The 13861-nt window shown below is 38.7% G+C and overlaps 2 protein-coding genes across 2 annotated transcripts in view; one reads left to right on the top strand and one right to left on the bottom strand.

Moving 5' to 3' along the window:
• The window catches only part of Prrg1 (proline rich and Gla domain 1), a 104180-nt gene extending 93446 nt beyond the window's left edge, over positions 1-10734 (bottom strand). Inside the window, exon 1 of the mRNA XM_050129776.1 lies at positions 10575-10734. The gene's annotated coding sequence lies outside the window, so the exon portion shown is untranslated. The remainder of the gene's footprint in view (positions 1-10574) is intronic.
• LOC126493030 (proteasome subunit beta type-3-like) lies at positions 4622-6019 on the top strand. The gene has a single exon (XM_050129778.1). It carries the CDS (start codon positions 5387-5389, stop codon positions 6002-6004), a length of 618 nt encoding a protein of 205 aa, XP_049985735.1. The 5' UTR covers positions 4622-5386; the 3' UTR covers positions 6005-6019.
• Positions 10735-13861: the final 3127 nt, after the last annotated feature.

Genomic DNA, 13861 nt, shown 5'->3' with positions numbered 1-13861 from the left:
CTCAACTTCATCTGGAAAAGCAAAAAACCCAGGATAGCTTACACAATCCTGTACAATAAAAGAACTGCCAGAGGTATCACCATGCCTGATATCAAGCTCTATTACAGAATGACAGTAATTAAAACAGCATTAGGTATTGGCATAAAAATAGATGCATTGTTCAATGGAATCAAACCTAAGACCAGACAGAAATGCGCACACCTATGGACATTAGAGCTTTGACAAAAAGCCAAAAACTATACAATGGAGAAAAGAAAGAATCTTCAACAAATGGTGTTACCATAACTGATGTCAACATGTAGAAGAACAGAAATCGATCCATATCTATCACCCTGCACAAAATTCAAGTACAAGTGGATGGAAGACCTCAATGTAAATCCAGTTAGACTGAACCTGATAGAAGAGACGAGGGAGGGGGACTTGATTGGGGGAGGGAAATGGGAGGCGGTGGCGGGGAAGAGACAGAAATCTTAATAAATAAATAAATAAATAAATAAATAAATAAATAAATAGAAATTGGGAAGTAGTCTTGAATGGATTGGCATAGGAAACTACTTCCTGTATATAACACCAGTAGCACAGACACTGAGATCGACAATTAATAAATGGGACATCCTGAAACTGAGAAGCTTCTGTAAGACAAAGGGCATTGTCACTAGGACAAAACACAGACTACAGAATGGGAAAAGATCTTCATCAACCCCACATCTGACAGAGGGCTGATTACAAGAATATATAAAGAACCCAAGAAACTAGACATCACAATATCAACTAATCCAATTTAAAAATGGGGTACAGACCTAACCGGAAAACTCTCAAAAGAAGAACCTCAAATGGCTGAGAAACACTTAAAAAAATATACATCATCCTTAACCATCTGGGAAATGCAAATCAAAATGACTCTGAGATTCCACCTTCCACCTGTCAAAATGGCTAAGATCAAAACCACTGATGACAACTTATGCTGCAGAGAATGTGGGACAAGGGAAAACTCTTCCATGCTAGTGGGAGGGCAAACATGTACAGCCACTTTGGAAATCAATATGGTGGATTGTCAGCAAGATATCCCAGAAGAATTTCGGTGAGGGGCCAGCATTGATGGTGTAGCAGAGGCCAGAGGCCTTGAACCTGATCAACAACATACTACATAATTTGTAAGTAAAGCTGTTTGGTCAAAAGAGTATGCTGCACAATACACCACAGCTCCCAACATCACTAAGACGAATGAAGAGGTGACAGAGAAGTGGGGAAAATAGAATAGCAAGTGTGTTTTTTTATTATTTGTTTTTGTCTTTTAATTAATATTCCTATTTTTATTTTTATTATTTCTTTTTATGTTTTTCTGGGGGTGGAGGATGCTGCAAGGGAGAAGGGTGGATACAGAAGAACTGGGAGATGGGTGAGACTGGGATGCCTGATATGAAATTCCCAAAGAATCAGTTAAAAATTATATAATAAATAAAGAAGCTGTATGGTTTACCACAGTTGATGGTTTGCGGGGAGGGGGTAGGGAAGGACTCAATTATCTTTAATTGATAAATTGGGGCTAACTACTGGTTGATTGAGCATGTTCCAATGAATATATGGACAACACAAATTGGACTTTGTGTATTTTTTGCTTTTGGAAGTAGGGCACAGAGATGAGAGTGTGAACCTGGAAGGAATAGGGAGCCAGTGTGATGTTGTGTATTGTATGAAATCCTCAAATAATCAATAGGAATATTATGCTGGGGGAAAATAAGGAAAAATTTAAAAATGAAAACAAATATCACAACAACTTAAAGGAATAGAGAAAACAAATTTCATTTGTTTTTTCAAACTGTGACTATATATCTGATATTCTCAACACCATGTCCTCTATTTAATGAACTGAACTCAGGTTGTTTTCAAGAGCAGTAAGTGCTCTTAACTGCTAATCCATCTCTGCAGCCTCAAATAAGAAAAGTAACCAGTGGCCTCTTCTTAAAGTAAAGTCTTTAAAATCTGTTCGCTCTTTATATCCTTGACCCTATGATAAGTGAGGAGGGAAGTGCCTGAGACACACTTAAAACATGTTTCCTATTGTCTTGTTCCAAGCAGTTGGCTTGTTTTTAGAATTGTTTGTTTGTTTATGTATTAGGGGAGTCTGTCTGTGTCTGCATATGTGTTTGCATGTTTGATTGTCCTTGTATGTGTGGCAGTCAGAAGGTGACTGACTGGTGTTCTCCTCTATAACTCTCTACAATTTTCTTTTAAGGCAGGGGTCTCTTCTTGAACTGAGGCTGTTTTCCTGTTGAAGAGTGGAATCCTAAGCAATCCCCTTATTTCTTCTTTTTTAGAGCTGGATATGTGAGTTCAGAATAATTAGCACTGAGCCATCTCTCTGACCCCCAGTTGACTTGTTTTTATTAAGCATAGTCTCTTTAACAGCTCTTGGCTCCAGTTTTATGAAAGCTACATGCTGTAACTTTTGCGAAAACTTCAAGTTTTCAATTATTTTTTTTCTTAACTTATTGTTTTCAGTTCTCAACATAAATCTCTCTAAAAGCAGCAAGGAAAGCCCACACTGCAGAATGAATATGGGCTTCATTCACTGTGTAGAAATACCTTCTACCAGCCTAATTAGTCTATCACTTTCAAATTTAACCTCTCATGAAGTCTTAAGGCAGGCGCAAAATGTAGAAAAAATATTTGACATATATGAAACATGAATAATCTCTAGTCCAATTACCAATGGAATCCTCATTTCCATTTGTTTTTCCTGTCCACATCTCTGTGAGTATTCTGAGCTAAGGTTCTAGCCAAATCACCCATTTGGCTCTGGTTATAAAATTCTGGGGCTTTTCTTAACCCTCATTTCTATTTCTCCCCAAATTTTTACGACACACATGTTCTAAAACCATCTTAACAACAGTCATGGCAGCCATCACAGCAACAATTTCACCTCTCTGGCACTTAGTTTTTGTACTAGATGTTTTCTTTTCCACCACTGTGACAAATACCTGAAGGAATAAAGTCAAAGCTCACATTTTCAGAAATTTTAGTTGGGAATTGGCTATGTTCATATTTCTGGATCTGTAATGAGGTGAAATATCATGGCAGGAAGGCATAGTAGAAGAAAGCTCTTCAATGCATATGAGCCAGTAAACAGAGAATATGTGCTTGTTCTAACAGCTCTCTCCTTTTAATTTATTCCAGCTGAGTCTTGTTTATGCTGGTGTTCCTCATATTTGAGGTGAGTTTTAATTTCCTCAATTACTTCTCTCTGAAAATTCCCCAAGGTCACACCCAGAAATGTGTTTTATCTTCTGGACATCTTTCAATCCAATCAAGTTAAAAGTCAAGATTAATCAGCACAGAAGGGGAATTCCTTAATTTCACAAAAACAATCTGTTCCTTAAAAATTACTAATAACATCATATTTAATGGTTTGAAACAGGAAGCCCTCCCTCTAATTCAGAAACAAGGCAAATATGTCTCCTTTTACCACTCCTTTTTACATCATACTGGAAATTCTACCAAGTAGAATTACTGAAGGAAAGGAAATAACTGTTAAATACTGTTAGAACCAAGAACCAAAACTACTTTTGTTTGCATATAACATGAGTGTCACAGTAGAAAATATCAAAGAATTGACAAAACAGTTCCTAGAATTAGTACAGCTAGATTTCATGATATAAAGTTAAGAAACAAAATTCAATGTTCTTTCTATATTATCAGCAATGAACAATCACAAATTGAAACTTAAAACTCATCACAATTTATCTTGGCTTACCTTTGATATTAATTAGTTAACAATCTAATAACATTTATATAAGATGTCTATTCTGAAAACCCTGATGAAATAAATAAAAGGACCAACAGAATTAAAGTACTTCTGGAATTAAGGATACAGAGACCCAATAGTTTCAAGGTATCCCCTTTCCCCAAAGAAACGTTAAACTTATTTTATGCCTATAAAAATTGGTTCTGAAATTTATATTGAAGGCAAAAGTTATGGAATAGCCAATTCAATACTAGAAAAGAATAAAGGCAGTGGAACATTACTATCAATTTCAAGACTGTATTAATTACTTGTCTCATTGCTGTGACAAAATACCTGACAAGAGCAACTTAAGGAAGAATTTATTTTTTATTACAATTCCAGGGGATATTATTCAGCATGGCAGGAAGGAACAATGGCCAACAGCGGGAAACAGCTGTTCAAATTGTGTCCACAACAGAAAGAAAAGACAGTGATGAATGCCTGTGCTCAGCTCACTTTCTTTTTATTTATTCAGTCAGGGACCACAGCCCATGAAATGGTATGACCCACATTTATGTTGATTGTTCCTATGTCAGTTAACTTAATCAGGGCAATACGTCACACACGGGCCCAGAGATTGTTTACATGGTGATTCTAAATATCATCAAATGGAAGGAGATGGGGAAAGGGAAACCATGACCAGAATATATTGTATGAAATTTCAGTAAAATAAAATTAACCCTCACAAAGACTTACTATAAGACTAAAGTAATAAAAAAACAATGTGATATTTGCAAAATAATAGATTAGTCAATGTAATAGATTAAGTTCCCATAAAGGGATACATATTAATGCAGCTAACTTGTCTTTGAAAAAGGACAAAAGAAAACATAAGTCTTTCATTTAATGCTGACAGAAATGAATATCAGCATGCAAAAACAAAAATGAATATAGAAATCCAGGATATGCATGTGGTTAGACCTCTTAAGTTTCAGCAATCAGGAGGCAGAGGCAGGCAGATCTCTGTGAGTTTGAGGCCAGCTTAGTCTGCAAAAATGTTCCAGGACACTCAGGTTTTTACAATGAGATCCTGTCTCAAATAAAATAAATATAGAGTTGATATATGTAGTTCAGTTCTTAAGAGTGTTTGCCTAACATACATGAAGCCCTGGGGTCAACTTGAGGAATAGCCAAAAAAGGCTATATGCAGACTTCACACACAGAGCAATTAAGTTTTAAATGCATTGCCAACTTAAAATGGGCCACCGTGTTATGTGTAAAATATAAAACGTTAAAACTCCTAGAAGATAGCAAAAGGTAACCTAGATGACTTCAGGTATGATGATGATCTATAAAAGGAACAATTAGTAAACTGGGCTTCATTAAAACATAAACCTTATGCTCTACAAAAGACACTGTCAGGAAAAATAAAAAGAAAATATACTTACAAATTATTAGATAAAAGATTATCAGGCCAAATATAGAAGTACTTGATTTAAAAATGGCTAAAGGGGTGGGAGGTAGTGGAACACACCTTTAATCCCAGTATTCAGGAGGCAGAGGCAGGCGGATCTCTGTGAGTTCGAGGCCAACCTGGTCTACAAAAGCTAGTTCCAGTTACAGGAATCACAGTGGCGATCGGAGTCTTACTAAAGCACAATCATGTCTATTATGTCCTACAAGGGATGGGCCGTCATGGCCATGAAGGGAAAGAACTGTGTGGTCATCGCCGCGGACAGGCGTTTCAGGATCCAGGCCCAGATGTTGACAACAGACTTCCAGAAGATCTTTCCCATGGATGACAGGCTGTACATAGGCTTGTCCGGGCTGGCCACCGAATTCCAGACAGTTGCCCAGCGCCTCAAGTTCCGGCTGAACCTGTATGAGCTGAAGGAAGGTCGGCAGATCAAGCCCTACACCCTCATGAGCATGGTGGCCAACCTCTTGTATGAGAAACGGTTTGGTCCCTACTACACAGAGCCTGTCATTGCCGGGTTGGACCCGAAGACCTTTAAGCCCTTCATTTGCTCTCTAGACCTCATTGGCTGCCCCATGGTAACTGACGACTTTGTGGTTAGTGGTACCTGCTCCAAACAAATGTATGGGATGTGCAAGTCTCTCTGGGAGCCCAACATGGATCCAGAACACCTGTTTGAGACCATTTCCCAAGCCATGCTGGATGCTGTGGACCGGGATGCTGTCTTAGGCATGGGCGTCATTGTCCACATCATTGAAAAGGACAAGATCAGCACCAGGACACTGAAGGCCCGGATGGACTAACCCTGCACTCTGGTCCCGGTTTCCTTTTGTTATTTTTCTTCTTAATAAAATTGCTTTTCTTTACAAAAAAAAATAAAAAAAACCTAGTTCCAGAATCGGCTCCAAAGCTACAGAGATACCCTGTCACGAAAAACAAAACAAAACAAACAAACAAAAAAAAAAAGCTAAAGGGCTAGCTAGACATGGAGAAATCAGGAAAGCAAGATGGAAAGTATGTAGATGAGGTAAATGACACTCGGGAAAGCACATAGATTAATAGAAATGGGTTAATCTAAGTTAAAGGAAAAAAAAAGCTAGCTAGAAACAAGCCTAAGCTAAGGCCAAGCATTCATAATTAGTACTAAGTATCTGTGTCATGATTTGGGGGCTGGCAGTCCAAGAAAGCCTGCTACACAGATGAAGCAAAGAAGATTTGTAGGTCAGTCAAACTATCTGTGTGATATGACAAACGGGAATGCAATCATTACACTTTTGTCCAAACCTATAGAATGTTTAACCCAAAGAGAAAGGTCTACGTAATCAATACATCTTAGGTGATAATGATGTGTCAGTATCAAGTTTATCAGTTGAAACAATGGTACCACTATGGTACAGTTTATCCTATGGTGCAGGAAACACAGAAGGCATATGAGAACTCTATTTCCTACTAATTTCCCTGTTAACATAAAACTTCTCTAAAAATAGTACTTCTTGATTAAAAAATTAATAACCTCTACACTTACAATGATGTGACTTATTCCTTGAGTTTTCTACTAAGATATACCTACAAATTCTAGCTGGATACTAAATAAGAATCTTAAATAGAGTCACTGAGAAATAGTATTCATCACTTAATAAAACATGCAAAGAGAATACCATCAGCTTCACCCTTTCTGCCTTTAGACTTACATTTTAATTCATTTCTCTCTGTCCCTAACCCCACTGTCTTCTGTTCCCTGCTCCATTAATATCTTCAAGCATTACACCTTCAGCCACACCTGTGCTCTAACAGGCTTTTCAACTCTCTTTGGTGTTCCCATTGTACTGAACCTTTAAAAATCTTCAAGCTGTAATTTTTGTCTCAACTTCTTTTGCCAACAATTTACACACACACACACACACACACACACACACACACACACACGAAGAAGTTTATTTTCACTGTCTCTACATACTTACTTCTACCACTCAAAGTACTTCATAAACAGTGGACCTCAAAAAATTCCCAGGGTGACAGGGTGATTTTTTTGTTTTGTTTTGTTTTTGTTTCTACATCCCAAATTCTTTTTTTAAAGATTGTATTTACTATGTATACAGTTTTCTACCTGCATGTATGACTGCTCATCGAAAGAGTGACTGCTCATCGAAAGAGGACACTATAAATGGTTGTGAGCCACCATGTGGTTGCTGGGAATTGAACTCAGGACCTCTGGAAGAGCAGCCACTGCTTTTATCCTCTGAGCCATCTCTCCAGCCCCTCTACACCCTCAATTTCTAATTTGATGGGTTTATAAGAAGGAAAGGAATTAATATAAGCATGTTAGGTGAAAGTGCTTCCTAAAGGCAGAGTCCAATGCATAAGCCAAATTAAAAAAAAACTTTATTCCAAATACCTGCAATGTCGTTCTAATCCTAAGAATGATAATATTCCACCAACTGAAGAATATAATTAAGTCAATCCTCTGCACCTGACATAACCATCCCCAACTAAAAAAGGAAAGTTTCTTTGGTTATTAAATACAAGTATCTTCCCTTGCTTGTGTCCTTTCCACCCTCATGTGATATGACAACCCTAGCTTTAAGCACACTCTGTTGTTTATCTAAAGACAGGGAAACACTAGAAACACAAGGAGGAAATCTGAATGAGAAAAATTCAAAGGAGAAAGGTGTAAAATAATCAAAATGGCTTGGTATCACTTTCTTCAATAAATGTGTGCACGAATCAGAAAATACATAGAAATAGATATATATTTTTTTTTTCATGGAGTACTCAGCCTTTCTGCATCTCAAACTTTATTCATAAGTACCAAACTCTTGAAGCATTGGTTTTGGCAGGGTGATCATTTTTAAAGTTACATTGAAAAAAAACTTTACATTTAAGTGGACAGAGGAGAAGTTAAGTAAGGGAAGAAAAACAGGGGTTACTAATGACTAAAACAGGTTCTCTGCTTTTCAGGCATAGACTCTGGATCAATCAAGTTGCCAAATCTTGAGTCATTTTTAAACAATAGAATAAATTCATTCTTTAGTAAAGTCAATATTTGCTAAGGATCCTCTTAGCAATGGTAAATCCATTCAGGAGATGAAAGTTGGGGACAGGACTGATGAGACTGAGCAGAGGTAACTGGAAGGTCAGTAATACTCTTGTAGTTAAGAGAGCTGTCAGAGACAAGATAGCATAGTCAGACCAAGCTGATTAAGAATATAGTTCACAAAAGTTTCACTAGCTAAAGGCTCAAACCACCTTAAGACTCGGGAGTACAATATAATGTAGGTTGCAGCTTTCTTTATTAATGTGTTATCCTTTATAAATAATAACTAGTGAGCTCTGTTAAATTTTAGTATTTCCTAAATTCAAACAGCACCTTATTCATGTCTTTCTGCAAATGACAAATTACACATTCCAGTATACACACTGACTATTCACTCTTTTAAAGAGTGCATTTTTATACTCATTATCCTTTTATCTACAGATTTTTTTACGCTTCTTTTATGAGGATAAACTGTCACTAACACATGAGAGTGTATCTTTGTTCTCACTCAAAAAAAGTTGCTTAAACATCAAATAAAAGTTCAAAATTTCTTCTCTTACTCCATGAACTCCATTCAGGATCACTTATCTTTCTAGTAACATTTAGTAGCTTGCAACTAATAAGTTTATTGGGTACTCCCCACGTGCAAGGTTGTTATTTGGGTAGCAAGAGAGAAAAATAAGGGTAGAGCTATCAAACAGATAAAGCATGATTACATTCTAATTTTTGCAGTAAGTTAATAAGAATGAGTCTGGAAGCGTGAATAGTTCACTGGGCTCTTGGAAAAGGCGAAAGGCATCCCTAGCAACCCCCTTACTAGTTTGATAATACTATCACCAAAGCCCTTTGATAAGTGGAGTAAAGAAGTGAATAAATAAAATAATAAGAAAACATGAGGAAATTCTATTTAAACATATTTCAGATCTGGGAGTAAATGTTTATAAAACAGAATTCACAATCAAGAAAAGGGGGTGGAGTAGGGGGTTTATTATGTTGTATTAAGTTAAAACGAATGAGTTAAAATATAAACATCTGCGCTTGGGACCACATATTCCGTCTTTTATAAAAGTTCATAAAAATTACAACGAAAGCATACAGGCCTTTATCGAATGTCAGAACACTTTTCCTAATGTTTTATATTCTTAGCATCATTGTTAAAGTTTCTAAAGTCAGACTGCCATGTATCTGGCCGCACCATACTCTGAAAATACACTCTTCCTTGAAATAATGAGCACTAGTTTAGCTAAAAAATTTCAGTTACTGATTTGTACAACTTCAAGTTTTTCAAAGTCTGGCCTTATACTGTAACTATTGAAAGGGATTCGTCTAGCTTAAAACTGTGCCACTCCACCTCTTCAGTCACATTCACTTATTTCTTCTCAAATTCCACTAGTTGTTTTCCTCCCGATGGAACTCTTAAAAATGTATATGACACACACACACAAAATGGCTGCAGTCAGAGCACGAACACACACCAATATCCAGTCACATTCCAATGGGGGATATTCTTACTCAAAATCAACAGACCATGAAAAAGAAAAAAAAAAAAAAAAGAGCCTCAGCAGGAAAGTTCCAAAGTCTCTCCTTTCCTCCAACTCCAAGCCCTCAAGATTCCCCACCCCCTAGGGCGGCAACGTGACTGACTTCTCAAGCACGGACGCGCAAACACACACACACACACACACACACACACACGTGTGTGTGTGTGTGTGTGTGTGTGTGTGCCCGCGCGCGCGCGACCCTCTGTCACCCGCCACTGCCAACAAAATAGTTATAGCCTTTGTTAAAAATGTCCAGGCACAATGCATCAGAAAAGGGTCACATTCCCGAGCAAAGGAAAGTCAGAGGAACGCCACACCCTCTATTGCAACAGCCTAGGCCGGATAGCCCACCTCTCCCAAACCCTCTCCCCAGCGATAGGAAACATTCCTGGCAACTCTGTACCCCGAGAAAACAGAGCAAGGGTAGAGAGTAAGTTGGAACATCGCTCAGGATCACCAAGCTGGGGCGACTGAACTTGAAGCTGGGCCACCCTCCAGGGCCCTCAAGCAAACCTCCCCCTCCGGGCCTGGCCAAGCCCAAGTGTGGACTTCCAGCTTGTCCACTCCCTTCTTCCTTCTTCTAATTCAGCCGCTCCCTACACACCTTGCCACGCGCGTCCCGCCACAGTTCACTCCTCTGCCCATGTGGCCAGAGCCAAGAAACCTCGGGCAGCGCCGCTACCGACACAGCTGCACGAGTTTCCCTCAACCGGGTCAAAGTCTTCCATCCACACCCCGGCCCCTCTCGGGCTGCAGCCACGTTCTCTTGGAAGAGTTCCGCACTGCAGCCGCACTCACCAAGAGTCCCGCTCCGCTCCTAAGTGCTAGGAGAGCCCGCAAGCCGCTGCTCCGTCGGTCGCAGGGCCAGGACCGGAGAAAGGAGCCAGCAGCAGCTGCTAACCGCCGTCCGGTGGCAGCGGTGGGGAGGGCTCCAACCGGGGAAAGGGAGGAGAGGAGGGGCCACGAGGGGTGGGAAGCAAGGGGCGGGGCCAGGCACGGCGGGAAAGGGAAGAGTGGTGCCTGGGTAGCTTCTTACAACGCTGCGCTGTAGGCCTTTGAGCTGGAGCCATTCACTCTAGGTGCCCATAACCAGCACAGGAAAACTGCCATTGGCCCCTCCGTGTGTTCCTGTATCTACCCGCGAGCAAACATTGCTTGGAGCAGGACCAAACAGTTGTCAGAGCAGCGGGTCTCTTTCTCAAACCGCATTGTCAATCTCACCACGCTATTACTTCTTTTCCTTTGTTAATTCTCATTCCACATTTTCCTCGGCCCTCTTCAAGAGAGTGGAATGCAAATTTCTCATCTGCATGCCTCCTAAGAAGACGTGTCCGGAACTAGTGACTAGCCAACCAGACTTTGGATATTGTGACAGTTCAGGGTATTGCCCTTTCCCTGGGGTCAAAAACTTGAGCTACTTCTGAACCAACAAACTTGAGTTACTTCTTGAGGCCAACAATCTGCATTATCTTTAATATTATGTATGTATGTATGTATGTATGTATGTATGTATGTATGTGTATGTATTTGAGACAAAGTCTTGCTTTGTGGTCCTGGCTGTCTCACCGTGCTCTGAATAATTACATTGTTAAAATCCTTTCAAATGCCTCAGGAAATGAGAACACAATTTGTCAAATAAGGCCTATTTTTAAAATGTTTTAGGTGTTTGTTTTATACTTTGAACACTAGGCTTCTAAGAGCCACTCTTAGATATGGGATGCAAGACCATTCTGTTGTGTAGACTCCCATCTAAGATTAAAAGCTTTCTGGTTGTTAGCAATTAAAGGAGCCTAAAGTGATTATTATTCTATGCTGCATGCATGCTTAGTTTTAAGTTCTGAGCTTTTCTGTTTAGACTCTGGTCAGCTGTGGCATGGCATTTCACATGCTTTCAGATCAGCTATTAAAATAAACACACCTCAGTGAACCCAAAGAGAATTGGGTGTGGGCTTGAAGTGATTTGTTCCAAGCTAATTTGCCTCCACCCCCTTTTTTACTTTGGTCAATGATGGAATTAGTGCCACACTAGTAGGCCCTTCCCAATAAATACTTTAGTTGTGATTGCAACATTTTATAGGGCAGTCTGGTAATTGTCACTAAAGATGTAAATATACCAAAATTCCTCCCATTAGTTTTGTGGTTCTTTCATCTGTTTTTTTTTTTTAAGTATACTTTTCTGAGCTCACTTTTACTTTGCATTTGTTTTTTTAAAAAAATAAAAGACTTAGGGAGATTGTAGGAAGGTGGGAAGTGGTTATTGATGAAAGGTTTGCTGGCAGGTTTGTAGAGTGAATCTTTAAGTTACTGAAAATGTAACTTATCCTATTTGTTTCACTACTAAAATGTTCCCTGTAAAGAAGGTGCTTTAAAAGTACAGTGCATCAAGAAAGGTGATATTTAAAAATCTAATAGAGGTGGATATGTGGGAGATTTCACTTTTAATTTGATTTCTTTTTTATTCTTCTTTTTTCCCTTAATGGTTATTTTGGTGGAAGTAACCAATACTAGATTGAAATAGCTTAAGCAAAATGACAAAGTTATTGTGTAACCTAAATTGTGAAAGGGTAAGTCTGTTGTTAGCCTTGAGAATAAATAAAACCAGAAAACAGAATGTTTGAAATTCCATCTCAGGCTCTCAATCTTTCCTCTCTCAGACAGGGTCACTCTTTCAGTACCTCCCAAAGTCACATACAACTGGCTTGGAATCACAGCTTCTGACCAACATTGAGGTCAAACTCTCAAGTCAGGTCAGATAGAAGATGTTTCTCTTCCCTCAATTCAAGTTTTTAAATCACCAGCTAGAGTTTGATTGGGTAGATTATCATAACTGATTCTGGATATTAAGTAAATGGGGCCCAACACACACACACACACACACACACACACACACACACACACACACACGCAAGCACAGGAATAAAAGTAAAGAAAAACTTTCTAAATGAAAATATAAGATATGAAGAAATGTTTCCAGACCAGATTTGACACTCAGGTCTTAAGAATGACAGAACACTGAGTTTTGTTTTGGGTTATTCTGTTTTGTTTTTAAATTTTATTTCATGTTTTTCCTGCAAGAATGTCTATGCACATCTATGCATGCAGTGCCAACAGAGTCCATAAGAGAGCTCCAGATCGCCTGAAACTGGAATGATAGACAGTTGTAACCTACTATATGGGTGCTGGAAATCTAACCCAGACCAGAATAATATTCAGTGTTCTTAATCACTGAGCCGTCTCTCCAGCTCCAAGATGTTGTTTACAGAAAAAGGGAAAAGAACTAGGTAGACAAAAATAAAAAAAAATGCACACTGGGCTGGAGAGATGGCTCAGAGGTTATGAGCACTTGCCCTTCATGCACAGGACACAGGTTCAATTCTCAGAACCCACATAGTGTTTTACAACTCCCTATAGTTCCAGTACAAGGGAATCTGACACCTTCATCTGGCCTCCAGGCACACATGTGGGGCACCTACATACATACAGGCATTTACTTATACACATAAAATAAATAAATCTTCTTTTTAAAAAGAAGATACACACAATACAGTATCTGTACTTAACCATCACAAATTTGGAATCTTCTCATATTCTGTATGTGTCCCTGTCTGTCTATCTGTCTCTGTCTCTCACTAATGTGTGTGTTTGTTTTCTATGGCTGATGTAACAAGCCATAATACATACTTACTGTTTTAAAACACAAATTTATTGCAGTTGAAGAGATGGATCAGGAGGTAAGAGCACCTTCTGCTTTTGCCAAATACTCAGATTTAGTTTGGAGTACCTACATCAGGAAATTTATAACTACCTATAACTCCAACTGCAGGGGATCTGGTGCCCTCTGACTTATTTGTGCTTTTGATACACAATAAACTAATGTAGGTATGCACGTGCACATAAAAATTTTAAAACCCCATTTTAAAAATCAAATACAGAAAAAAATTAAATGTGTTACATTTTTAGAGACCTGAAGTGAGAATGGAATTCCTTTTAGGAGACTCTTTGGAACTGTCTTGCTTTAATTCAAAATGTTCTAAATAATTTGTAGTCAGCTTAATTTTCCTTAAATTACTTGCCCCTGATTTATA

This window comes from Alexandromys fortis, unplaced genomic scaffold (genome assembly GCF_014885135.2).
Source record: "Alexandromys fortis isolate MF-2015 unplaced genomic scaffold, M_Fortis_MF-2015_v1.1 scaffold_313, whole genome shotgun sequence".
NCBI lineage: Eukaryota > Metazoa > Chordata > Mammalia > Rodentia > Cricetidae > Alexandromys > Alexandromys fortis.
The sequence above is the reverse complement of the archived record's forward strand: the minus strand, read 5'-3'. Positions and strand labels throughout refer to the sequence as shown.